At 37.1% G+C, this 25,493-nt stretch overlaps 7 protein-coding genes and 1 long non-coding RNA gene across 14 annotated transcripts in view; 6 read left to right on the top strand and 2 right to left on the bottom strand.

Moving 5' to 3' along the window:
- LOC110860609 (uncharacterized protein DDB_G0283357) overlaps positions 1-3,686 on the top strand; it is a 39,201-nt gene extending 35,515 nt beyond the window's left edge. For 5 of the 6 annotated variants that reach the window (XM_022109678.2, XM_022109679.2, XM_035860446.1 and 2 more), the window contains 2 exons: positions 55-1,296; positions 2,470-3,686. In XM_022109678.2, the coding sequence (XP_021965370.1) occupies positions 55-1,296; positions 2,470-2,772 (1,545 nt within the window). In that variant the 3' untranslated portion in view covers positions 2,773-3,686. Of the gene's footprint in view, positions 1-54; positions 1,297-1,762; positions 2,148-2,469 lie in introns of all 6 variants that reach the window. The other variant, XR_004837327.1, reaches the window with a different exon arrangement.
- Positions 3,687-4,512: 826 nt separating this feature from the next.
- Positions 4,513-10,424, top strand: LOC110860676 (G-protein coupled receptor Mth). Its single transcript, XM_035860447.1, has 10 exons — positions 4,513-5,724; positions 5,799-5,981; positions 6,051-6,109; positions 6,184-6,418; positions 7,355-7,580; positions 7,656-7,884; positions 7,949-8,027; positions 8,095-8,445; positions 9,103-9,317; positions 10,072-10,424. Exons 1-10 carry the CDS (start codon positions 5,513-5,515, stop codon positions 10,143-10,145), a joined length of 1,863 nt encoding a protein of 620 aa, XP_035716340.1. The 5' UTR covers positions 4,513-5,512; the 3' UTR covers positions 10,146-10,424.
- LOC110860610 (tudor and KH domain-containing protein) lies at positions 10,227-14,521 on the bottom strand. The gene is made up of 10 exons (XM_022109681.2): positions 14,382-14,521; positions 14,030-14,112; positions 13,055-13,947; positions 12,791-12,967; positions 12,640-12,702; positions 12,274-12,567; positions 12,064-12,202; positions 11,834-11,992; positions 11,582-11,741; positions 10,227-11,492 (listed from the first exon to the last, which is right to left on the bottom strand). Exons 3-10 carry the CDS (start codon positions 13,818-13,820, stop codon positions 11,274-11,276), a joined length of 1,977 nt encoding a protein of 658 aa, XP_021965373.1. The 5' UTR covers positions 13,821-13,947; positions 14,030-14,112; positions 14,382-14,521; the 3' UTR covers positions 10,227-11,273.
- A 2-nt stretch (positions 14,522-14,523) lies between these two features.
- On the top strand, positions 14,524-16,281 carry LOC110860612 (cyclin-Q). Its single transcript, XM_022109683.2, has 7 exons — positions 14,524-14,674; positions 14,779-15,012; positions 15,093-15,190; positions 15,262-15,480; positions 15,561-15,649; positions 15,737-15,878; positions 15,948-16,281. Exons 2-7 carry the CDS (start codon positions 14,784-14,786, stop codon positions 16,077-16,079), a joined length of 909 nt encoding a protein of 302 aa, XP_021965375.1. The 5' UTR covers positions 14,524-14,674; positions 14,779-14,783; the 3' UTR covers positions 16,080-16,281.
- Positions 16,282-16,595: 314 nt separating this feature from the next.
- On the top strand, positions 16,596-19,344 carry LOC110860611. The gene is made up of 3 exons (XM_022109682.2): positions 16,596-17,768; positions 17,851-18,110; positions 18,200-19,344. Exons 1-3 carry the CDS (start codon positions 17,041-17,043, stop codon positions 18,616-18,618), a joined length of 1,407 nt encoding a protein of 468 aa, XP_021965374.1. The 5' UTR covers positions 16,596-17,040; the 3' UTR covers positions 18,619-19,344.
- Positions 19,345-19,455: 111 nt separating this feature from the next.
- On the top strand, positions 19,456-21,839 carry LOC110860674 (zinc finger protein with KRAB and SCAN domains 1). The gene is made up of 4 exons (XM_022109766.2): positions 19,456-20,013; positions 20,095-20,178; positions 20,257-20,643; positions 20,847-21,839. The coding sequence occupies exons 1-4, from the start codon at positions 19,810-19,812 to the stop codon at positions 21,420-21,422; spliced, it is 1,251 nt and encodes a 416-aa protein (XP_021965458.1). The 5' UTR covers positions 19,456-19,809; the 3' UTR covers positions 21,423-21,839.
- A 1,120-nt stretch (positions 21,840-22,959) lies between these two features.
- On the bottom strand, positions 22,960-23,770 carry LOC118439280. Its single transcript, XR_004837333.1, has 2 exons — positions 23,654-23,770; positions 22,960-23,581 (listed from the first exon to the last, which is right to left on the bottom strand). It is a non-coding gene; the product is annotated as an uncharacterized LOC118439280 (long non-coding RNA).
- Positions 23,754-25,373, top strand: LOC110860615 (glutathione S-transferase). 2 transcript variants are annotated; one of them, XM_022109686.2, is made up of 5 exons: positions 23,754-24,028; positions 24,097-24,158; positions 24,224-24,303; positions 24,365-24,535; positions 24,942-25,364. In XM_022109686.2, exons 1-5 carry the CDS (start codon positions 23,936-23,938, stop codon positions 25,259-25,261), a joined length of 726 nt encoding a protein of 241 aa, XP_021965378.1. In that variant the 5' UTR covers positions 23,754-23,935; the 3' UTR covers positions 25,262-25,364. The 2 variants fall into 2 exon arrangements, with proteins under 2 accessions (XP_021965378.1, XP_035716342.1); XM_035860449.1 differs by lacking the exon at positions 24,365-24,535 and having other exon boundaries at positions 24,942-25,373.
- Positions 25,374-25,493: the final 120 nt, after the last annotated feature.

Raw genomic sequence — 25,493 nt, 5'->3', positions numbered from 1 at the left:
GTCGAATCACATAATTTCATAACGTAAATTCAATGTAAATTTATTTTCCATCAGATTCTCCGCGATTCCTCCATTTACGGTTCTCAATCAAACCTCAACTCTGCATTCTCCACGCCTCTAACTTCCACCAGGAGGAACTCAGAAACAAATTCGACCCCTGGGCGTGGTGACCACATTAACCCCAGTGGAGATTTGCCTGCCAATAATAATGTCACAAATAGTACAGGAATTGGATCCACGGTGCTTTCCTCTTTCAATCGGACGTCATCATCCAACTCTTCGATATGCAAAAGATGTGCGGCTGAAATCCAAGTTTTAAGTTTGGTCAACTCTATCGAAAACGATGGGAATTTACTCTACGATTGGGACTTTGCCAATCCCGATGATGACATGGAATTCAGTTCGTTAGAACACGAACTCGCCAAAGCGACGGGAACTCCATACCGACGAGATAACCGATTTAGCGAAGAGTTCAAATTCAGCAATGGGATGATTCATCCTTCCAGCCCGTCCTCCAACTCGCAAACTGCTCCGAACAGTAGGAGAACAAGTTTCGAACCAATCCATAAAAATGGGAATGAAGCCATCTTTAATTCCCATCGGAAGATGATGGTTGATAATGCCAAACTAATCCACGGATACTCGGGTCACATGGACGTTGATGAAATGGATTACGATAGCACAGAAATTTCCAACATTTTCTTTGGCGATAACAGACATTCATCACTTACACCAACTCGAGCACACAGTCCGACAAAAGTGCGATTCAGCAATAATTTCGATGTACTAGACGGCAGCCATAATAATAATATTAACAACAATAATCACCAAGATGGAGAAATAAGCCCATCTTCCGGCTCGATAACGAGTGGGGATGAAATGGGAAGTTGTGATGATGACGAAAGAATGGATGAGGATCCGTGTCTTATCAAAGACAGGAAACCAGAATTTGCTAAAAACAAGAACAAATCGTCCAAATCGAAGAGAGCATACGGACCCTGGGGGTCGGAAGTATTGTCATCTAACCCTAAATCAAGTGATGGCACCAACAACAATATCCTGTTGTCCGGATCGACTTCGTCCGTCAAGAAGAATCCCAAATTTCTTGAGCTGCCAAAACGAATTCCAACCGATGATGAGGAAAGCGATAATGAAGATGCTGTTCATAATTGCCATGAAAAAATTGGTGTTAAATCCTCTGCAGAAGGATGTTTACCAACGATGGGCAGCATGGACGTCACGGATGAATTGGACCTCACAGAGAAAATCATAGAAGAGGAACCCTCATCCTTGCTGGTAAGAGTAATAAAACTGCATCGTTTCGTCATAAATTTTTACTAAGCCTGGGTGAATTGTATGATTTATAAAAAAAAACAATAATTGGTGGGCGAATTGTGGTTGAGGCGGGCTCATCTTCGAATAATTGAACTATTCTACAATTGCGAAAATTTACTGAAATCCGAATGATAATTAACCTTTATTTCATGGGACCATAACTAACTAATGACTCCACTTCTACTAACTAATAATTATAGTATGAAATCTTACCATTTCCAATAATAATTAACCAAAATGCTGTACAAAAAATTGCATCATCATTTCTTACTTAATCCTAATCCGATGAACCGCTATTTAACAATTATACTCGATTTAATAATCCATAATTATTTAATTTTTTTACTAACGTGTAAATACGAACGTCTTTAATCCAATTATGTAAATTACTACATTATATTTTGTTTGTTCTCTTTGAACTCCGTAGTATCGGGGGTTGGCCTATATTCTCTTTGGGTTTGAGTGCCTTTGGTTCCTGTTTCAATTCATGTTCTTCCTCACGACTGCGGTGATTCTGCCGGGCAGAAATAATATCGCGCCCCAAGTCGTCGCCCCTTCATCGACAACGTCGACGTCGACGACATCTCCAAAGTCAGCCAGGTTCTTCTTCTTCTTCTCGTCGAAAGGTCAACGGTTGACGCCACCAGTACCGTTGCCCATCAGCGGGAGAAAGTTGTAGCACTGACTCAAAGAACCAATAAAACTTAACTTATTATTATTGCCATCACACAAATACACAAGTACATCGAGAGATTCAAAAAGACTGATTTTTTTCAATCTCAGAAAAAAATATAAAACGCCAATAACGAATGGTATGTAAATCATCATCAATTGTATATAAATTTCCTCTTGAGTAGTTTGTATGCCTGTGTATGTAGTTTTTAGTTTGTTGTTTGTCTTGCCTAACCCGACTGTAAAAATGTGCTTATCAATATGTCTACTTATTGCATCCTCCAAGCATGTTAAGCTGCATGAAATGAAATAAGAGCAAAAATTTTACAGATTTTGCACACAACTTTTTTATGGCTCCCTTTTTTGCCCAGCTAAAGTGCACGTTTCTCTCCTGTTTACACGCACACAAAGTTTGGTCATGGACTAAAAAATTTATTATCTTTACCCCCAAAATATTTTTAGCTATGCCAAAATCCGAATTTCGATGAGGACGATACGATTTCCGAATGTTCTGAAGCGAGTGAGACGGGAACGTTGAGTACTTCGTCTGCTGGATCTGCGACATCGTCATCTTCAAATTCGTCATCATCCATCGTCTCCACGTCCTCATCGCCTCCAGAGTACAAGCAAATACTGACGAGTTTGTTCAGTATTTTTAACAATTCCAAGCGAAAGTACCCCATCCCGATGTATCCCTTTATTCAGGAAGCTCGGCGACAATCTGGCGGCCTCATTCATCACCATTCTTCTGGACGGAATCATTAGTTTTCCTATTATTCTGTCTTTTTTTCGTAAAAGACATTAATAATTTCTTATGTCGAAAAGATACTTATTATATTTTTATATACCTTTACTTTCAAAATACCAACGATTTTATTACCTGGTAGCTTATTTTCTAAAGTATGTAAAAGTAAGTGTCGGAGAAAGCATAAGAAGTGAAACGAAATATGCTACATATTTTATTAGTAAGTATGTAATTAATTATACGTAATTTTAGTTGCGTAATCATAAATAATTACTGCATACAATCGCCTAATTAACAAACGAGTACCTTGCGAACTTTAATTGCAATTGGAATAATTAACCTCTACACATTTAACAAAGAAAAATGTACAACCCAAGACCGGTTTGATAAATTATAAATTAAATATGTAACTAATAATTATGAAAGTATATTTCTAAATATTGATGAGAAGAAGAAGGGAAAACGCCATCCGAAACTATATTTCCATATTAATGGTGCCATTTAACTGCTGACCTTTAATAATTAAAAATAACAGAGTAATAATTAATTGATGTACCAATTAATAGACACTTTTTTAGCAGATTAGTTCGATTACTTTAGGTATATATGAATATCTACTATATTTTAGTAATAATAAAATGTGTCAACTAAATTATTGCGTCCCAAGAATCTGTAACATGATAATCATTCAAAATTCAAGTTACAATTTTGAAGCTCAGCATAAAAAATATGCTTTAATTCCAAAAAGAAGAGATTATATATTTTCACCCACTAAATTTTGTCCAATACTTGAAACTCAAGTCAAAAGTTACCATAAACCATACGATCCGAAGTTAGTAATTATAAGTAAGGAAGAAGATGAAAAAGAAATGATTAATGTTTAATAAATAAAATAAAAACAGCTAAACGACTTTTGAGTGAAACAGTGTAAAAACTTAGTGTCTGTTCATTTACTTTTTTGGTTTGGCGTTTATCACTCACTTCATCCCCCAAATTTCTATTTTGTTGATAGAACTGACCAGATGCCGATTCATAAAACTGCACATAATTGATCAGTCTGCTGCTAATCTAATCCAGCAATGCTGCACTTTAAGATGATTACATGTTTTAGTGGTTAGAAATGTGGTGATTCATATTAGATTAACGTCATGCACATTGTGGTGGGTCGTGGCGTGGGTTGCTGGCTAGATGATAAAATTCTCAATTGAATTGAATGCATCATGAATTTGTTAGATTGCAAAAAATCGAGTGTGACGCCGGTCATGTTTTTTTATCCGCATTACAGTGAGCACCGCGTTATCTGGAATTATGACAAATGTGCGCAATATATATAAAGAAAGTGCATATAAACAAATGATGATTCTGAAATTTCCCAGTAATGTGGTAAAAAAAAGTTTGCTAACGAGTTTCTTGGTGTCATAAGTATTTAATTCAATCCTCGTCTTTACCATTAACGAATTTGGCGTTACTTATTACCGCAACGCGAATTCGGCAATACGTACCTACATTCATATTACCACAGCAGAATAAATTAAATTTTACCCAGAAACCTGTATTTGTAATAATAAATTTTGTGCCATTCATATCTTGTAACGTGCAACAGTATGTAAAGGTCACCCTACATAGACATGCTGGAAACCTTGACATTCGTTTACTGGCTGTATGACATTTGCTAAAATTTGCTTAGATTTTATTAGTTCATGCATGAAACAATGTCGGATTAACACATAAAGTACATAACTTTGGAATAGGTTTTCAACATCTTTCTCTCACGTCTGAAAAACCTGACAGTTGTTACGAACAAATCAAGCCGAGCGTGTCGTGTTGAGGTGACATGAAATTATATAAATCGCAATTACTCATGTGCACAATAGCCCATCAAACAAAGTGAATTTAGTCCTTTGACAAGTACTGTAACGTGTTTCAAATCTACTTAATTTGCTCCTGTACTGAACCAAATTGCCGTGTTCGTTACTGGATCCAGTTAATTAATCGGGTCAGACTACTCAACTCCCATCCTATTTGGAAAGTCGCCAGGCATCCGTACGGATGAAATATCATGTAACCAATTATTCAGATGAGATTAGATGTGCACCAAGTCATTCCGAGAGTGTGTGTGAGATCGTGACAATTATTGCAGGGACAAAATTGTTCAGAATTTATATATATATTTAAGTTAGTGATGATTCATGAATCTCAGAAAAGTGTCGGATTTGCAAGTTCATTAAATCTTCTGTGTCGTGTTTCGTTCATGTTTTTATTTTTACATATAAAATTTCTCAGAGAGTCGCCTTCCCCACATTTCTCCCACACATAAACAACATCATCCCGATTTTATTACGAGATAAGATAATAACACCACGAGCACGACCACAACCACGCCATGAGACGTTCTGTCCTGTCGTGAACAGTCTCAGTTCACTTTCTGACGCTTCGTTGGAAGCAGTTTTAGCCCAATTTTCGGGTGATTCACAAACATTTACTTTTCAACAAGAAGCAGAAGTGGCATCTTTTTATTGCCATAAAATAACAGGGCAAGCAGACCTCGAAAATAAATTAAATGAAATTAGTGTGGAATAACAACATCAAAACCGCAGAATTTCCGGCTTGGTTTGCGACAAAAATAAACAAATAGCTACATTAAAACGTACAATTTTTCCGGGTGTATTTCAACTTGTAGGAATTAATAATCGTTCGAACATGCGAAAAAATTTGTGATGGTGAATCTGTGAAAAAATCTGGAAAGCGAATTTTAAAATCATGACGGTTACTGCTACTTTCTCCTGGACGGTGTTTCTATTTGTACTAATTTTGACCTCCTCCCTGATCACAATATCCACTTCGCAAAATAGCCCTACTCTTATCAATCCTAACCTCAGGTTGAATAAGTGCTTATACAACGAACTAGGTAAAATGAAGAATATTTATTTGCCAAGCACTATCATGGGGAATAATGAGAATGCGACTTTTCCGTAAGAAAATACTATTAAAATTGCATAATTTTATTTCGTCACAATTATCAGTAGCTATTCTTAATTGAATCAAGGTTGCAGTTAAAATGTGCGACACGACTGCCGCACTGTTTGCAACCTTGCTCGACAGAAATTCTGCGAGTCAGAATCCCATTTCCGGAAGTGCGTCCGTCCATCTTTAACGTGCACTTTACACCGAGTGGCTTTATTCGATATGGGTCGGACTTCTTCCCCCCGGACGAATATTGCATTTTAGGGTAAAACTGATTTTTACAAAAAATTGTAAATGTATGTACAAAAAATCTGTTCAATCTGAATATTTCTAGGAGTTCACAAGAATCTGTGACGATCGAGATATGTCGACCCGAATGTAAAAAAACGCATGGTACCCAACGCAATACCAGAAATATTTCAAATTGGTGCATTTTCGTAACTTTCTAATTTTGTCTTGATGAGCAGTCTGTGTTCCAAAATGCTGCTCGGCCGACAAAGTTCTCGACATGCAGTCCAACTCTTGTCAGTATTCGCTCCAGAGGATTTGGGAGCCGTTAGTGCACAAAACGGAAGATTTGCAGTTGTGTGGCGAGAAGAGGGCGAATATCCGCTTTCACTATTACCAAGCACCACCCTCCTGCCAAACACAAGCCTTCTTCCTCAAGTCCGTTCCAGGAGATTTGGAGAAATTCAGGGTCAGGTGAGTGAAAACTTAACTAATACCCAGGGTTTCGCTGTGGTTTTAACCACTGTCCAAAACAGCTGTCCAAAACTAGATAGTTTTAACCAGTTTTGGGCACCGAATTTTGGCGTCCAAATTCTCCAAAATAGAAAGTAGGGAAAATGTTACAAGTTCTTTATGATTGAATCTTTCGATAATCCGCTGGTGTATATGTAATCTCCTCTTCACTTTGAGCATTTTGGGGTGTATAGTTTAGAAAATTTCTTAATTTCTCTTAAGAAAACATTAGAAAAAAAGTTTTTCAGACAAAGGCGTTTTAAGTTACAATTTATGATTAATTAATTATAGAAGAACAGGGGTCCGGTATTGTAAAATTGGTTTAGGTTAGTTTACGAATTTTTACAAAATCAAGATACATACATGCGCAAGAAAATTTGTATAATTTGTGATTTTCCCTAGAGTTTTATTTATTTTGTCAACATTTGCCAGACGGATTTACGACGTCAAAGGTGTACAAATTTATCTGTAACAATGGACTGGGTGAATTGTCTCATTATATTTTAAGGTGAAAAAACTACTTGATGGAGAATGCATTGTGGAAAATGCCAAGATTTAATTAAATTTCTCACAATTTTGGTAGAAATGATTCATAGATTTCTTTTGTTTTCGCATTTCTAAAAATTCATTAGAACAGAAGATTTTCCAAATGCTCAAAATAATGAGAGATTACATATCTGGGCATAAATTTGCAAAAAAATCGTTAAGAAAGAATTTGTAACATTTTGACCCATTTTCCAATGTTCGACACTTTTGGACAGTTTTTGACGATTTTAATCGGTGCCCAGTCCTAAAGTCCAAAAGTAGTTTTGGACATTCAAAACGAAACACTGCTGACAAACTTTGCATAAACATTTCTATCTCGCAACCATTAATTGCTGCATGCATTCCATCCAGATTTCGACTCCTCGTCGATGGCAGCGTCGTTCTTCGTGAACTTCTCGCGAGCGAGTGGAAACGCCCCCAACCAGGTCAGTTCTGTTTGGACGGGGTACAAAATCTGGACACTGTTGGCCCTTACAGTGGTGACCCCTTAGACCAAGTTCTCCTTATTTGTGCCGATGACGAGGAGGAAATCGTATTAGGAAAAAATAATGCTACTGCTTTCTCCAACAACAAAAAGGTATGTCAGTTATTATGCAAATCAGCATTATACATATTTATTGTGGAATTAAGCTTGAATGTCTCTCTAATTAAGGCAATCACGGGTATATTGTACTCCATTCTTCTGTTTTTGGGGACACCATTCCTTCTCGTGACTGTAATCGTGTACATTTTGCTGTGGGGGAAACAGAACGTTCACGGCTGGACCCTCTTTTCCCACACCCTCGCCATGCTCCTCTTCTACTTGTTGCAAGGAATTACCAACGCTGTGTCCAGGCTGTACGACAGTGACGATAATGCGTCCACGAGTTGCATGTTAATTGGTAACCAATCATCAAACCATTTCAGTAATTAGTCAGACGCAGTAATTGATTCGACTTTAATCAGGAATCGCAAATCACTACTTTGCCCTCGCATCCTTCTGCTGGATGACCATGATCAATTACGATTTATGGTCAATGTTTCGGTAATGACAATGACACAATTATCAATGTGATGATTAAATTGGGTACAAAAAGACTTGCTAATTTCAGCTATTTGCAAAATACTGTTGGGAGATCGCGTGGAATGAAGAGATTTGTCGTGTACATGATAATCGGGTGGGGCGTCCCCTTCATTGCTGTTTTAATTTGTGTCGTACTCGACCTTGAATTCGGATTGTATGGCGACGATGGTGCCGAGTGTGCCACGGAGATCGTCGTGCCTCTCTATGGACACAAATCGTGCTACATTTTTGAACAGTCTAGGCCGTACTTTCTCTTCTACCCGATCGGAACCCTGATGGCGATTAACGTTATATTCGCTGGTCTCACAGCATTCAACATGTATAATCATAATCAAAGTTCGAAAATTGCGGAGAAAAAGTCGACCAAACATAAGCGAATGTGAGGATATGAAAATCTTTAATGAGAATGGAGGTCCCCCAACGTATGCTCACAGATTTTAACCACACTGGTGTCAATCGATCATAAATGTATTTAATATGAAATTTGCAAATGGCACTATTTGCCAATACTCAAGGTTGGCATCCAAAGAGGCGAAAACGTGGCCTAAAGTTGACACATGTTACAGGTTCTAAAGCTTACTGTGCGCTTTCTCCTCTTCGGATGCAAATATCTCTGCCAAACGTGACCTTTGGGAGTTCGCGTTTTCTGCAAATTTCATATCTTCTGTATTATACGCTGGAAATGTGTGTCCACAACGGAAGTGAAAGCAGGCGAAAGTTCATTTGCAACTAAATATGACCAAATTCCATCGCGTATCTTTTCACTTCAGACATCTCAATTTTAGATTTTGAACGCTGAACACGAATGTGGTGATAACCGTTTCGACCTATGACAATCCAGTAACCGTGTGGGTCAGGTAAAGGTCAAAAACATAGGACAAACGCTCGCCCGGCGGGAGACGAGCTTATACGCTAATTAATTATATTTGTGATCGATTGACACTAATTTGGTCAAAATATGTGAGCATACGTTGGGAGACCTCCATTGCAAATTGTAAAATGCCTGGAATATCTAAATGCGATTTTTGTCTAAAAGGTTTTCCGTTTGGTTTAAACTGTTCGTGGTGATGGGCCTGGCCCTGACCTCGGAAGTGGTGGTGTGGTACTTCAAAAAGAAGGACGAAACTCTGCCCTGGTATCTCATTTTCCCAGATGTTCTCAGCGTCATGCAGGCCATCGCCATTTTCATTTTGTTTGCATGCCAGCCAAAAATCATTAATCAACTTCATGACGCATATCCAAAACTGAGACGTGAGTTCTATCTCATTAAGAGTTGACAATATTTTATGTTATTCTAATCCTCATAAATCACATAGTGGCGAAACTGACGAACTCGGTGGGGTATAAAGTTCACAAGTTTCGGTGGGAATTTTGAATTTTTTTGCAAAAAACTGCAAATATCATCTGGCATTGTTTATGTTTTTAGTGGTTTCCAGTGGGAAGAGTATGTGTGGTGGTGGCTTCCCACCACGCATACTCAAATTACGCATATGACAAATTGAGACGAATCAGGAAAAAATGCAATTTTTTGAGCTTCTCAATCTTATACCGAGATTAAATGTGCACTCAAAAATGTGAAATTTGTTGAATTACAACTATTGATAGTTGGGCAACAAGGGAGCATGCCCTTTAAGGAATTGATATGCTACTTTTATTTATATTAAATGACCAATATCAATTTCCATCAAAATTTTGTTTTCCTCGAGATTAATTGATTAATATAAATAAAAGTAGCATATCAATTCCTTAAAGGGCATGCTCCCTTGTTGCGCAACTATCAATAGTTGTAATACATCAAGTCTCACATTTTTGAGTGCACATTTAATCTCGGTTTTCGAATTACAAGATCAAAAACCTGTGCAAAAAATAATGCATGGGGTAACATACGGGAGAAATATTGAGCGAGAGACTGTATTGGCTGATAGAGCGGCCAGAGCAAACTATTACGCCCCGTTAAATAAAGTGGTTTGTCGTCCAGTAATAATTGTTTTGATATTTGTTACAGCATTTCTGGACAACGTTCGTCAACTGCCGTGCTATAAAAGTAGGATGCAACAAACTATGCCTGCAAAAGTTTAGTTGCTTTTTACCATTTCTTTTTTGTATGCAATGTCGTTTTATGCAAATTTTTGAACAAGTAAATCGAATTATTTTCAAAAATAAACACTATCGAAAAGTTTATTTTCAAGTCAACCCGTTAAGGTAGATAAAGCTAAATACATAATAATTTTTAACGGGTGTGCATGATGCTAAATGTCCAACTACGTAATTGTACAGCTAACCTAAGCATTACAATTAAAGTTAATTATTAGTAAAATCCAATCTAATTAGTAAATGGTGAATATCAATGAAAGGATTGACACAGGATGGAGTGAAGTACAAGGCTTTTAGGCATTGTGTAATATTATTATTGAATTTGTGTGCGTAGATATAGAACAATAGTTGAGTAGTGGTTGATACCTAAAGAATTTTTCAGTTCAGAACAAGATCTCCTAACTTTTGGGTTGATATTAATAATGTAGTGTTAATATTCTAAATTATGTATTGGGATTTTGTTAGAGAACATTACAAACTGTTTCTAACTTAATAGTAGTATACAATCAGATCGGTAGGATTTTATGTATGTTGTGGTGGTTGGTTCCTCATTCAATTGACGCTGGCCATGTACCGCGATAAATTACAAGCGTTTCTTACAAATAGTTGAAATGAGCTATTCCCAGCTAGAATTGTACGAAATATTTATCGAAGACTACACACGTAGAGTCGAGGAACGAAATCTATGTAACTACTGGCATAAGAAACGTTTCAAGCAGCACCGCATACACTTGTCATAATTATCTGTATTACTATTATATCAATATTTACAAGATTTACGTTATCATAAGTACATTTGCCCGACGATGGGATTAACTTAACCTAGTAAATCACAAGTCAAACCAAATTCTACAAAAAAATTGCTACTATATCTACGTACACCACTTACAAGTTGGATGTATTGGTTCCTTCTACAAAAAAATGAGATAACGTTTGATCTTATTTTAAATGTAATGGATTGACTTAAAGTGAAGAAATAAATCCCACTATTATTATTCTAATGCTTGGTTTACTATAAAACCAAAAACGGCCTACACCATGATTAATATGGCAGCGATGAAGAAAACGCGAAACAAACTAACTTTTTATGTACAAATTAAATGTGTTTAGATTCTAGTTGCCATTCACGTTATCATCCCAAGGTCCTTCCTTTGCACCATCATCTGAAACTTTGCTTTCGACCGAGGCCACAGAGGCGTAGGACTTTTTGCTGCCATTGCTAGATGCGACGCTACTGCCACTCCTGGGAGTCGTATCTGAATAGGTTAACTGAGGTGTGTCGTTTATCATTGCTAGTCCGCGATTGATTAATTCGTTCCCAATGTTCAAATCCTATAGGAAATAATATTTATTATTTATGATGATTTTAAGATGTAAAATGTGCGTATTATTAGTTCTTGATATTTTGTATGCATAATTACCTTATCCAGTAATTCTACCCATAAAACAGTCTCTTTTGCATCACTTGATCCTTTCAAGTAATCTTTAACCTTTGCAGTTAAACTCTTCCACTGAGCACAAAATGTAAGGTCACAAAAAGTTACGATTGCATCATCGGACCACCTCTCGCCGGTGGTACAACTATTTCATATATACATAAAAGTTTATTTTGGTTTGGTACTATTTCCAGAAAGCCGTCATGGTTGTAGTGGACTAAATATTTTTGTACTTACCCTAAATTTAAAGTTGCTTGAATAGCTTGAAATCGTAACTTTAAAAACTCTGGATGAATTCGCCTGATATCAGATTGCTGAATGACTCGCCGATCTCCATAATCCACGTAGGAAACTTCAGCCGTGTCGTCTACCAAACTAATAATCTTTCCTCGATACCTGTACAAGTTAAAACATTGACTCAAAATAAATATAAAAAACAATTCAAAATAATACTTGTAAATACTCACATTTTTCCATCCACGTCAAAAGGAGCTGCAATTATTTCACCAGCACTTAACCCCAATAATGGCTCAGGTGGAAATTGTGAATACCACTCCGTCATGGACTCGGTAAGCTTATCCAAATCGATCGATTCATGACCCATAACTGAAAGAGACATCAATGTTTGTAAGAAACAATCCAAATGAAACAATACAAAACTAAATTCGATTTTAGACCTTGAATCCAAAAATCATTAGGATGATAAGCACATGAAACAAACACTTCCAAAACTCCGCTTTGTTTTGTGGATTGATGATTTCCGTTAACAGCGGCGGAGGGGTTAGCGGAAGTTGTTGGAAAACCGCCACCTGCAGACTTTCTTGGAGCCCGGCTTTGAGTCATCAGATCAATTTTTCGCCGCATTGACTGTTCTTCATCGACCTTTTCAATTATCATTTGTCTCGCATTAGCAATTTGTTCTTCCGTTCCTCGAAGGGTTACAAGCACCATACGAACAGCATCTGGTCCACCTATGAATTTGATTATTGAGGTTTTTATATATAAGCAACCGTTACTTTCAACATTTGGGTGTATTCTATTACCTCTGCTATGAAACTGATTGCCGGTATCAACATTCACCTTGGCCCTACTCAAGTCTTGAATTGCTACAAATTTACAAAGGAGAGAGAATAACAATTGACAACGTAAATACAGAATAGCCAGTCGATTTTTTTTCTATGAATATGTACTCACATCGAATATTTTCTCCTCCCTTGCCAATAATTCTTCCAACGGATGAATGTGGGATATGCATTGTTTGTGACGTGACGATGGGCTGTTCTATTATGTATTTTTCAATAAGAGATTCTGCAACGGTAACATCTTGAGGCTGGCCACGTATTAGACAAATTCGGTCACCATTTCCCAGAGCTGATCAAACAATAAGAATTATATTATAGATAATCAAGTTTTAGTTTTTGAAAAAATAGAGTAAAAATTAAGATGTTTGACCCATACATTCATCCTTAAATGTAATGATGGTATTCGAATCGGCCTGAATAGCTCTAATATGTGTCCCCTTCTTGCCAATCAGCCCAGGAACATGGTCTCTACTGATCTGCAATTCTCTCGTAATACCCGTCCGATCATAATCCGTCTCTGGCGTGATGGCTTGTTTTAAATTTTGACCGTGACCGTTTGCAGCATGGTTGACACTGTTTGACAGTGTTTGAGATGGTGGTAATGAGGTTTGTGGTTTAATTTCTTCTGAAGTCACGGTCTCAACGACAGGACTTTTGATGGGTTCTTCCTGCTTAATAGAAACTTCCTTATTGACAGAATCGTCCTTGTCTTGCGCAGGCCTTGGCGGTGATTTTTGTGTCGGAGGAATTGAATCGACTTCAGTCTTTGTTGGCGACTTATTAATTTGAGGTGAAGAAGGTTGTGCCGGTGGCGAAGGTTGCGCCGGTGGTGCGTCTTCATTTTTAACTCTAAAAGGAATAAAGTCCTCGGCTTCCATGTCATCTTTGGTAAGTTGGGGCGATGGAGATTTCACAATTATTTCTGTCTGATCAGAAAATGTCACTCGGTTTCTTTCTCCGCTGGAAACTCGTTTTTTCTTCCGTGCCAAGGAGGACGTTACAGTAGAGGCGTCTGAAGATGCATCCTCCTTCTTCTTTTGGCGAATGTAAACGAGATACATTATTCCGATCGCGGCCCCAATCGCTCCTCCAAACAAGATACGCGACACGAATGCTCGACTTAAACCGTTTGGTTCGGACATTTTGATTTACGAAATTGTTTATAGAGTTGCAGGAGTTATTCCAAAAACACGAAATTCAATAGAGTTTACTAGTTTTCCCTTTATCGTTCTTCTACGGTAATCATTGACATTTCCAATTTAGTAGAGTCTGAAATTGAAAATAATTTGCATTTTATTAATCATGTTGAACTTGAATACCAAATAGAATTAGATAATTTTTAATAGCTCACTTTTCAAGTTTAGTTCCGACTTTGATAATAAATGTACTTAAAATTGCTGTCAAATCAGGGTAATTCCACTTTCGGGTCTCGTTCTACAAACAAATTTGTAATAATTTATTACCAATCAATAAATTACGACTACGTAACATAAATTGCAAATTTCAAAGGTCACACCAAAGTCAAGAAAAGTCACAAGATCCTTCAAAAATGATAAATTTAGGAATTACATCACTCCAAAAAATCTAAAAATTTATATCTTCCAGTGCATCAAACTAGCTAAAGCTTTTATCGAAATGGAAAATTCATCCCGAGAGTCACATTTCTATAAGGTTTTGGAAGATTAATAATTTAATTGACTTACCAAATTGGGCGACTGTTTTGTTTCTTAACTTGCTTTGCGTGCAAGCATGCAGCAACCATTTCTTCATCCGCTCTGTAAATCAAAACCAATCCAGAGAAGGGAAACACGCGAAATGCAGCGCCAACACGCCAAACAAGCTGCTTTCGGCATTTAAGAAAGCAAGTTTTAAGTTTAAACAAAATTAGATTAATTAAAATTATTATTTTTCTTTAAATTAATTGCTATCTTGTGCTTGAAAAATTTGCTACTGTTGGCGTTTGGAGGTTACAAGAATAATAAGTAAGAATAAAAATGTAAGAGCAGAAACAACTATTTCTTTTCTCTTTGTCTATTTAAATTCTAAATTTTAGAAATATTTTAAAGTTTTTAAATTTATTGTATTAATTTGCTTTTGAAGATCTAATGGATCGTCACCATTCGGGCGGTCCTCCCCCAGTGGGTGTGCCACCACCTCCAGGAAGTTACAGTAGAGGAATGACCAACTCGTCTTCATTAGCTTATCCTCCTCCTCCTCCAATTATTTCCCATCATCCTGAGCAGAATAAGGAAAATCCTAAACTCGAACCACTTTTAATTGATTACCGACTGCAGCAGAATCAATTTTTGGGGGCCAGATTCATATTTGAATGTGGTATGAAGAAAAACATTAAGAATCATAAATATATTGCATACAGTTGATAATGTTTTATGTAATTCATGTTTTTAAATCAGGAGTCAAGATGGACGCCAGACCAATGACGATTGCGACAGCGGCAGTGCTGTACCACAGATTCTTCAAGGAAATGGATGATAAGAAATATGATATTTATGTAAGAATTGAATAAGAGATGTTATGCAAATTATGTATATAAATCTGATTTTACGCATTTTGTGATTTTAGCTAATTGCAGCTTGTTCCTTGTACTTGGCCGGAAAGCATGAAAATCAGCATTTAAAATTGCGTGATGTAATTAACGTTGCATACTGCACGATTCACCGGAATGAGTTACCTCTCGACTTAAACGACAAGTATTGGTCGTACCGTGATGCCATAGTGCAGTCAGAGCTGCTAATCATGAGAGTATTGAAATTCCAGACTGATTTCGTGTATCCACACAAGGTAAGTTGACTAGCACAGTATTAAGAGGTTCATTCAGTCCATTAAGTAACTTTGTTGCCAATTTGTTTGAATTATTTCAGTTTTTGGTCCATTATCTCAAGACGCTGGAGGAGTGGATTGGCTACGATGGCTTCAGCAAAGCTCCCGTAGCACGAACGGCGTGGTCACTGTAAGTTTTATGTTGTACAAAATAGTACAAATCATATGAGACTCATTGTCAGATTGGGTATTGGTTGATAATCTGAATTATAATTAGGCTTCAAGACTTTCACCACGATCCGTCTGTCATTTCATATCAACCTCAGGCTCTTGCTGTGGCTGCTATTAAATTGGCAATGGATATGAATGGAGCTCAAGTACCGCTGTGCTCCATGTCAGGGAAAAATAGTTGGGAAATGGTACAGAAAAATGGCCAACATAGACATAAACGTTTCAACTGCAAGTATTGAAAAATTACGTTTTTATAGATAATGTACCCAAACGTGGATACCGTCATCTTAGAAGAAATCATGTTCAAAATGCTGACAGTTTACGACAATGAAGCAACCATCTTTCCAGCCCTGCTATTCAGAGAGACGACTAATGGGAACTTAAAATAGTTCTAAAAATCCATTTAAATGTCAAGATCTTTTTTTCGTAATCGTACATGTCAGCCCGACAGTTCCCACTTTCTTATTTTGTTACGCAAGTAGTATAATTATATGTTTTCTATGTCTAGTTTGTCTACCATCTTTTACATTCTCGATTAATCGATTTCTTTATCCAAGAAAGAATATGTATTAAAAGGTTCGATTTATATTACGTTGTTTGTTTGACTAAATCATTGTATTCAAGTGTTATCCTCTCATCCTCCATTCCATGCACTAAACTAAATCCGCACTAAACAGATTAAGATAATACTTTCCACCATATTTCATTCAAGTGAGGACATTACAACTCGGACTTCAACTTCGTTCACTTTGCTACATCGATATATCGATCCATGGAATGCAAATGAAGCATCAACTTCTCACACACAAATTGAATGTGATAAGTTTGCAATGTAATTTGTTTGCCAAATGCCAAATACATAGTTTGCAAGAATCGCAATTTATTGGTCTCGTTCTCACCCCGAGTGAGACTTGCTGGGCGTGGAAAGTTTGACTTTCTCCAAGAAAAGGGAAAACAAATCTCGTCGCTCTTCATTCTTCTCTTTCCTTTAAAACTTTATTGTTCAAAATTTCTCAGTACTTTCTTCACAAACACATTTAATTTGTAAAATAATTACAAAAATTCTATCAATCAGTCAAGAAAAACAAGTGCCACATTAAGTAGAAGGAAATTTAGCTAGAGATAGTTTAAGTTTATCCGTCCATGCAATCTTATTCTTCTAACCGAAAACCGAATACGTGTCAACTTATAATTTATCTTACTTACCGTTCTTAAAATATGAATTAACAGTTAATTTAACAGTACGAACTTCGAATCAGGAATTGTCGTGAGGAAACTAATATAATTTGGGACGTCCTATTCGTGGGATGAATTATCAAGTCCTCCGTGTCCTTCATTCGACGACCCAGAATGTCGACCTTGCCAACGACTAGAATTGACACACTTTCTCCACCAAATGGTGCCCCTGATGGCGGAAGTCCGGCAAGTCATGACTCGGTGCAACAAATTCGCCTCATGGACTTTCCCTCGACTAACAACCATCAACAAAATGGGATTGGAGGAAGCAGTTCTGGAAATGGCACCCCCACCAGTCATCTATTCTCTGGGGGTGCAAATTACCACACAATCCCGACCCAAGTGCAACCAGTAATGCCAGTAACTAATAATCATAATCATCACCATAATTTCAACAACGACCTCAGTAACTTTACTCTAGTCAATTTATCTAATCAAAACGATAATGAGGGGGAGGAAGAAGGAAACGAGGAAGAAGAATCGCCCATGATTCCTCAGCCGCAGTATCACAAGAAAAGAAATTCAATCAATTATTTGCCCACGACGAAGCGTGGTTCATTTAGTTCCTATCAAATCCCTGCAACTGCAATGATGGGAGGAGGTGGGAATAATCATGGTGGGGGAAAATTGTCGTCATCTCTTTCATCATCGTCTGAAGATAGTGATACCGGATTCCTTGTACCACATCGAAATCATAATGGAGGTCCAAGAGTTCGAGGGAATAAGGAAGCGTGCCAATATCGTTTGCAGAAACAGAATGTTCCCTCGTCGCCATTAATGTCGCCGGATAGAGTGGTGGGCAGTACTTTCCAGCAGGGGAACAATCGGAAAAGACTGAAAAGGTGCTGAAGGAATGTGTTCATTTCCCTGGAATATATATATTAAGAAGACATTCAATTTCTAATTTTGTATGCATTTTTGTAGGAAACGATCCACTGGACGAAGAGTCACCAGCAATCGAAGCAGACCTCAAACTACAGAGGCAAGTGATTTGTTCCCAATTTGCTGTTGTTTTGGAGAGGAAGCAGATAACCGTGATACACGATCATCGCCTAATAGTGGATCTTCACTGACATCAAAATATCTTCGGTTTAGTTGTATCATTGTGATGATTATCTTTATCGCTACTTTTACCTCGATTATGGTCAGTCTTCAGAGGAAAGTCGACTCGTTAAGTTTTGAAGGTTGGTCATTATTATGTTTAACAACGATTCAGTAATTTCAAAATTCAATGTTGATGTTGATTGAAATTATTATTGTTTTGAAATTTAAGTCAGCAAACTAAAGTCAGACGGTCGTGACACGCCATCCCAAGTGCCCTCGGCGACTAACCAAACCAATCTGACTAATACTGTAAATGCCACCCTGGTGCAAGACCTAATTTCGAAACAAGAGCTACTGAACGTAACAATTACTTCACTAGCTTTAAAACTGACCGAGTTGACCGACAGAGTTTCTAGTTTAGAAAAGCAACCTTCAATTGAAGAAGTACGCAAGGACTTGGCTCATCTCGGCTCCGAGATGAAAGGAAGCATCGAGGAAATGCAGAAATCAATTGATAACTTAAAGCAGAAAGCCGCTGAAGATAGGGCTGCCTCGAGTGCTACGAATGACAGTAAACCGTCGCCTCCACAACAATTGCAGTCTTCTTCCATGTCAGCTTCAGTCGTTCCTCCAAACAACAATCAATAATAAAATTGATACAAAGATATACTTTTTAGCTGTACAGCCAAGATTCTATTTTATTTAACAGTTTTTTTTTCAAGATAAGAACCTTTGATTTAATTTAAATTGTTTTGACATAACATTATTAGAAAAAGAAAGTAGCCAAACCTTAATAGATTCTGGTAAATCTATGTAAATGTAAGCGCATACATAACTAGGCTACAAATATGTTTTTGCACTCGCTAAAATCGCCGGCGAAGAATTTTTTCTTAGAAATCTTGATGTGCAATTTTCAATTGACGTAAACGCCACTGCGCCACGCGTACATACACTCAATTATTTTGCCTTCAAATTGTAACTAGTTTTTAGAATAATACTTCATTCGAGTACTGTGTGAGCTACCAGGAATATTCTTGTCATGATGAGATAAATGAAATAGTCATGATCAACATATATATGTATACGTATTTTGCATAATATTGTTAGTAAAATGTAATTAATTATAGAAATCAATGTATGTTTTTAATTAACAGCGACAACAACGCAACTCAAAATAACTTGATTGCTGCAAAAAACTTAAGCCATTATGCCATTCATATCTGCACAACACCACCAAAGAAAGCCTAAGATTAGTTAATGCTATGCTATGTATAGTGCATACATACATCAATTTTTGTATCTACATAATTATATCAATCAATATGTTATTGCCAATAATATATTCTGGAATAAAATTAAATCCATTATAATAAATACTGATACAGTAGTACAAAGTTGTATACCTATGGTTTTTTATCTATGTATAACCACTGCACTGGCCAGACCGAATTCATACATGAATACATCCAAATCGTACATAAACGTGGGTTTTTAATAATTCATGAATTTCTGTATAATAAAATTGTTTCAATTAAAACATGGCTCAGAAATACCATCGTCATAAAGCGTCTGCATACACGTAGAATTTAGGGCAAAAATGTAATAAGGAAATCGGGAAGCGTGTAAGATTTGAACGCCAAAATCCAAGTTTCAGGCGTTTAGATTAAAATGACTGATTGGTGGTGGCACTTCGCCGACCAGAGTGACTCACATTTTATTGTGGGCCACCATTTTTTATTTTTGGGTTTCGTCTTCACTCCAGTTTTTTCACAAACCATTTCTGAAAAATTTCTGCTCCTTATTAATTTAAAATATTTTAATTCTTGAAGCAGCACCGTGATGTCAAATGCCGATCAATCCGTCGCTGGACCTTCTCACGCCGGAAATAGTAGCCAGGTCATGGCTGACACCATCTCCCCGACCTCGACGATAACAAGCAAAATCAATTCACATCAAAAGAGAACGGAACCTGAGGAACAATTTGTGGTGTATTTGAGCAGTGACGACGAGGATGAAGAGGACGAGATCGAGGAGAAGAAAAAGGTGAGGAAATGTGAATTTAAGGTGGTCCCTAACAATTTTGTAGTTGTACTTATTGTGGTTCTGTTGTTATCATTTTTCCAGAAAGTGGCTGACACACTAATGGAAATTAGACATTGGGTTAAAATAAAGAGAAAATCCTTCGCACGAAAAACCCCTGCCGTACCGGTGAGATTATACTGTTTCATTTCATATTTTCTCCGTTTTTAAGTTTGACTGATTCCTCCTGGTTATCATTTTGTGCAGATTTCCGAAGAGAGGTCTCCAGTTTCGGCTCGGATTATTGACCGCAAGTTTCACAGCCTTGTCACCGCGTTGGACGACCTTGTCGACGTTCTGGACGAGAATAGAGGATATCGCCTCTGCGAGATGAGAAGTGCCCAGCGTAATAAACTACGAAAAGTCGCAACAGCAACAGTGCCAGAAATAGTAGACTTCGTTCAAGACGAGGAAAGGTCGACAATTTCGGAACCGCCAGCCACACCAAGACCGTCGACTCCAACACTGCCAGTCGCTCCTCCAAGGCCAGTCTCGAACCAATTTGCAGCTCAGAGAAAATCAAGGCCAACTGGGAAGCGAATTCGGAAATTAAACGACTCTACCAAACTCAAGTCCACCTCTGACAGAAAAATGGTAATCTTTTCTTACATATTTAATTCTAACAATTTAATTTAATTTAATTATTATTTACTATTAAATAATAAGGGATTACTTGTGGCTAGTCAAGAGTAAAAGATTAAAGGGTTGCATTATGCTTCCAGTGGAAGCCTTCCACTTGCCTGTAAAGCCCGACTTCTTTCTACCTAATTATTGACTAATTAATATCCTTTGTCCAGAGTTCTAAAACCAAACGCCACCGCTGTCACAGTTGTCACAAGACGTTCTTCCACGAATCAGACCTGATCCGTCACGGCTTCATCCATCTCACCGAAGAAGAGAAGACCGTGGTGAAGCAGAATTGGAGACACGAGTGCTTCTTTTGCCAGAAGAGGTTCTCTTTGAAATCTATTTATCATGTTCACCTATTCACCCACACAAAGGAAAAATGCTTTCGTTGCGACCAGTGTGGGAAGCAGTACACGCAGAATAATAATTTGAAGGTGCATAAGCGCAACCACAGCGCTAACCCAAGACCATTCAATTGCGAAGAATGTGGCAAAGCGTTGTCATCCAAGCATGCTCTGTTCCTCCACAAAAAAATGGTCCATCAGAAGCTAAAGGACGTCGACTGTCCTCGGTGCCCCAAGAAGTTCAGTACCAAGGGGGAAATGGTCAAACATATGAACGGCGTGCATCTCAAAATTCCACGCCTCTGCCCCCACTGCAACAAGTCATTCACATATAAAGGGGGTCTTCTAACACATGTGAAGAAGGTTCATCCTTCAGAATCCCTTTCTTCTCTTGCTAAATGAAACTGCATCAACGGAGTTTTCAACCGTTTTAAATTATACAGATTAGTTTTTATTTTCTAATAAATAAATATTTAAATTAAATATAATTTTAAATAATGAAATGATACAATAGAATGAAATGCGTTCTTCTCACAGAATTTGTATTACAATTGCCAATAATAAAACCAATAAACAGAACACAGTTCTTGATCGTGGATAATTTTTATTAATATTAAAAATCTCTCGCAATGCGGGGACTTTTTATTTTCATAAAACCGTAGCTTTAGATTCGTGGCGATGAAATATTTTCTGTTGGCTGCCGAATTCCTTGTCTGATTAAAAAAAATTTTATAGATTTCCGACTTTTTCTTTCCATGTAAAAAGCTACACATACAAAATAAATGCAAGTTTACACACAAAAGATAAAAATATTGCTGTCCAATTTAATTATCCATCTTTCAATCATGATACCATTTCTGGGTTAATAATCATCGCAGTTATGCATTACTTACTTCTTACCACTATGTAAAGTACTTACTCAAGTAAAATCATAGGAGAGGACTAATAATGAACACACTTCTCAAAAATTACATCACACAAAGTCCTATACATCCATGCACAAAGTACATGGTTTAAAAAGCCGATGCGCAAATCGGTAAATTAAAGTCACGATCTATGTACTAAAAGCCATGTAAGAATCCACTTTTAAATTAAATATAGCTCTGCTGGCCGTACTGGAAAAATGTGTCCAATGGTTGAAACAGATAAATAATAATAATAACCTGATCTGCTCAAGGAAATCAAAGTTCAGCTTTTACGACTAGGCGTTTCTATATTCTCTTGTGTTATTATGATGAAAATTTTCCAATCTGATCATGACTGGGCCAATACAATATACCTCACTCACCGTTTATTTCTGGTCAATCAATTCTTCACCTGATGCTAAAGATCGTGCAATCCTGGCCATTTTTTTGTATGCAAACTCATCAAGTCTTCGTTCGTTCGTTAGTTAGTTGTCGACCCACCTATCAAACCGCTTTTTCATGCTAAATTTAATCGCACTACTCATCTCGGAAAGGAATCCTCTCCTTTGTTCCAGGCAAAGCCTTACATACAGCGATTAAACGACGCCTAGTTATAATTTTTGGTATAAATAAGCCCCCCAAAGTCTCAGTTAGTATCACCAGCTTTTCTAAACAATTTTATCCTACAACCTCCAACAAAACCAAAAACCAACCTTCAAAATGAACAAGCTTGTAAGTTTCCAGTTTTCTGGACTTTTGGGAACATTGTATTTTGAAAAGTATTAAATTTTTTAATTAACTTTTCTATAGTTTGTCGTCCTCCTCTTGGCCGCCGTCGTTGCCGCCGCCAGCGCCCAATACTACGGCTCCTACGGATATTCAGGCCTCGGATATTCCGGACTTGGATACTCTAACTACGGATACTCTGCCTACCCAGCTTACACTGGTAAATTGGAAATTTTCATAAAATTCAAAATTTTGAAAATATTTCAACTCATAATTTTCCCTTATCAGGATACTCCTCTGGATACTATGGTGGTCTCGGATACGGTGGTCTTGCTTACTACAAGAAGTAGATTCCCTTCTTCTTATTCCTAGGACGCAATCTTCTCCAATCAGCATTTTTGTAAATCAACTCGGCCCGTTTTCTTAATCAGCTATATAAAATTAGTTAAAATATGTCCAATTCCATCAGAAAAATAGGTTTTGTTTTCTCCATCAAACGAGTAAATAAATTTCTATTTGAGACATTTTCATCCTACTTTTAATCGTGTTTCGATCAAAACTACTTATTTTTTTCATCTTCATAATCAAATCATACAACAAAATTTGTATTTGCAACTCTTCTACAACTGTGAATATTTAGCTCTCCATACATGCAAACTAATGCATAAAAATGCAAACCATGCAAATTTTTGCAAATACTTTGTTATATGCTACACACGCAATGCAACGATACTGATCTTGACCTTGTAAAATGTTTAGATTAATAAAATAGAAGAAGACTCTGATTAACAAAACTTCATAACACATTCACCGACACAACAGCAGAATGGATTACCAAATATGTATGCACATATTTACTTACATATGCACCAGCTATCAGGGCAGGGAGTTGATGCTGATAATAACCCGTTTTACATGTGACTCTGATGCCTAAATAATATAATGTGGGTTACATTTTGTAAAGTAAACATTCAACGACCATTAAATCAGTTACGTACGTACATATGTAAATACTTTAACTTTAACGTGCTGTATAAATAAATATGATTCCAAACTGTAGTTCCAAACTGCTTAACTACTCCAAAATTCCAGCCATATTTTTTCAACGACTTGACTCCAGCAGTGAACTGGTGACTGTATACATAATGAGGACCTGATTACATTCATGCAGTAATTGATATTACACATACGCAGACATACACACATTAAAGTCAAGTGGTGTTGGTGTGTAGTAAATACTTATATAGCTTAAACCACAATTATTTATTACTTTTGCCTGGCGTGATGTTATCCGCAATTCCCAAATGTGTTCGCACATTTGCTGCTAGAGATTCTCTACAGCATATCTGGAGGAGCAACAGATTATTCGCGACAATGGTTGGTAATCAATTCAAGATCCTTTGTAAATTATTAATTCGTAAGTATTGAATACTGATTTATTACAGGGTGGAGACAGTTATACTTTAAAATACTTTAATTTTCGCGTGTTGGGCGAGCCGATAAGATGGTAAAAACTCAGTATTTAAGTAATAATTGGATTGAAATAATTAGTTAATTGGTGTAAAAAAATAGGCAATTTGCACTCGCCGGTGTTCCCTTTACGGATCAACGGATCGCACGAGATGAAGCTTGGGACGCTGAAGTGAAATACAGTAAGGACATTTAATTGTGTAAAATGACGAATAAAAATAAATATGTATATAAATGTCACAGAAATCGGATGGGGTCGCCTTCCCCTTTTGGTCATTGGCGAAAAGACTGAAATTTCCCAATCCGCAGCTATATCTCGGCATCTTGCGACAAAATATGGTCTCATGCCGACAAATGAGTTGCACAAAACTCGGTGCGACGAGTTGGTCGACAATCTTCAGGACATGAGATTATGTTAGTGGCATTAAATTTTATGAACAATTACGATTTAATGTAGGACTCATCGCCAAAATCTGCACATTATTAATCATTTATAGGCTCTGTGAATTTATTTAAAAGCTTTGAACGACAAATTTGTAGAATAGGGCCTTATGAATTTATTAAAAACGTACACTCCAGATTTTGACAGCTTTTTAAAGAGGAGATCTCAAGTTGAAGAAGCCTTCAGAAAAATTGGAACTTATCGAAACTGGCCTAAAAACTCGCTGCCATTCTATTAATCAACTTATTAGATACAAATTGTCGACCAGAATTTTAACATAAATTCCCAGAGTCGAGAGATAATTAAAAATGTGTCGATTTTGACAATTTTCATGATGAGTCATTGAGTCCTACATTAACTGTGTGTGTTTTTAACTAGTGTGGAGACCATACATCCGAGAAAGCGACCCCGTCAAGAAGAAAATACTCGAGAAGGAGATGGTTGAGGTCAACTTTCCCTTCTATCTCCCCAGATTTGAGGACTTCATCAAGAAAATGGGTGGCAAGGAAGGTTACGCTGTGGGCGACAGTTTGACCTGGGCTGACCTTTATTTGGCCAATTTCATCGAAATCTGGACCGATAATCATGGCAAGGAGTTGATCGCGTCGTATCCTCTGTTGCAACAGCACATGAAGAAGATATTGGACATTCCTCAAATCAAGGAGTGGAATGCCAAACGACCAGTAACAAAATTCTAAAATGGGTTTCATTTCGAAATAAAAATTCACAATTTATTGGAAAAAAGTGTTCAATTACATTAAAAACTCAATTGTTAAATACAAAACCAGTTTAAAACAAGTACATTAATGCAAATTAAAGGTTCAAAGCTTTGCTCGTGATCACGGCACTTTTTGGTGGAATCATATCATTTTCTGAAATCAGATCGGACAAAGTGTTGACCTGTTGGGGAATCGGATTCCTCATGGAGTT

The sequence above is a fragment of the Folsomia candida genome, unplaced genomic scaffold, assembly GCF_002217175.1.
Source record: "Folsomia candida strain VU population unplaced genomic scaffold, ASM221717v1 Fcan01_Sc033, whole genome shotgun sequence".
In the NCBI taxonomy this organism is placed as follows: Eukaryota; Metazoa; Arthropoda; class Collembola; order Entomobryomorpha; family Isotomidae; genus Folsomia; species Folsomia candida.
The sequence above is the reverse complement of the archived record's forward strand: the minus strand, read 5'-3'. Positions and strand labels throughout refer to the sequence as shown.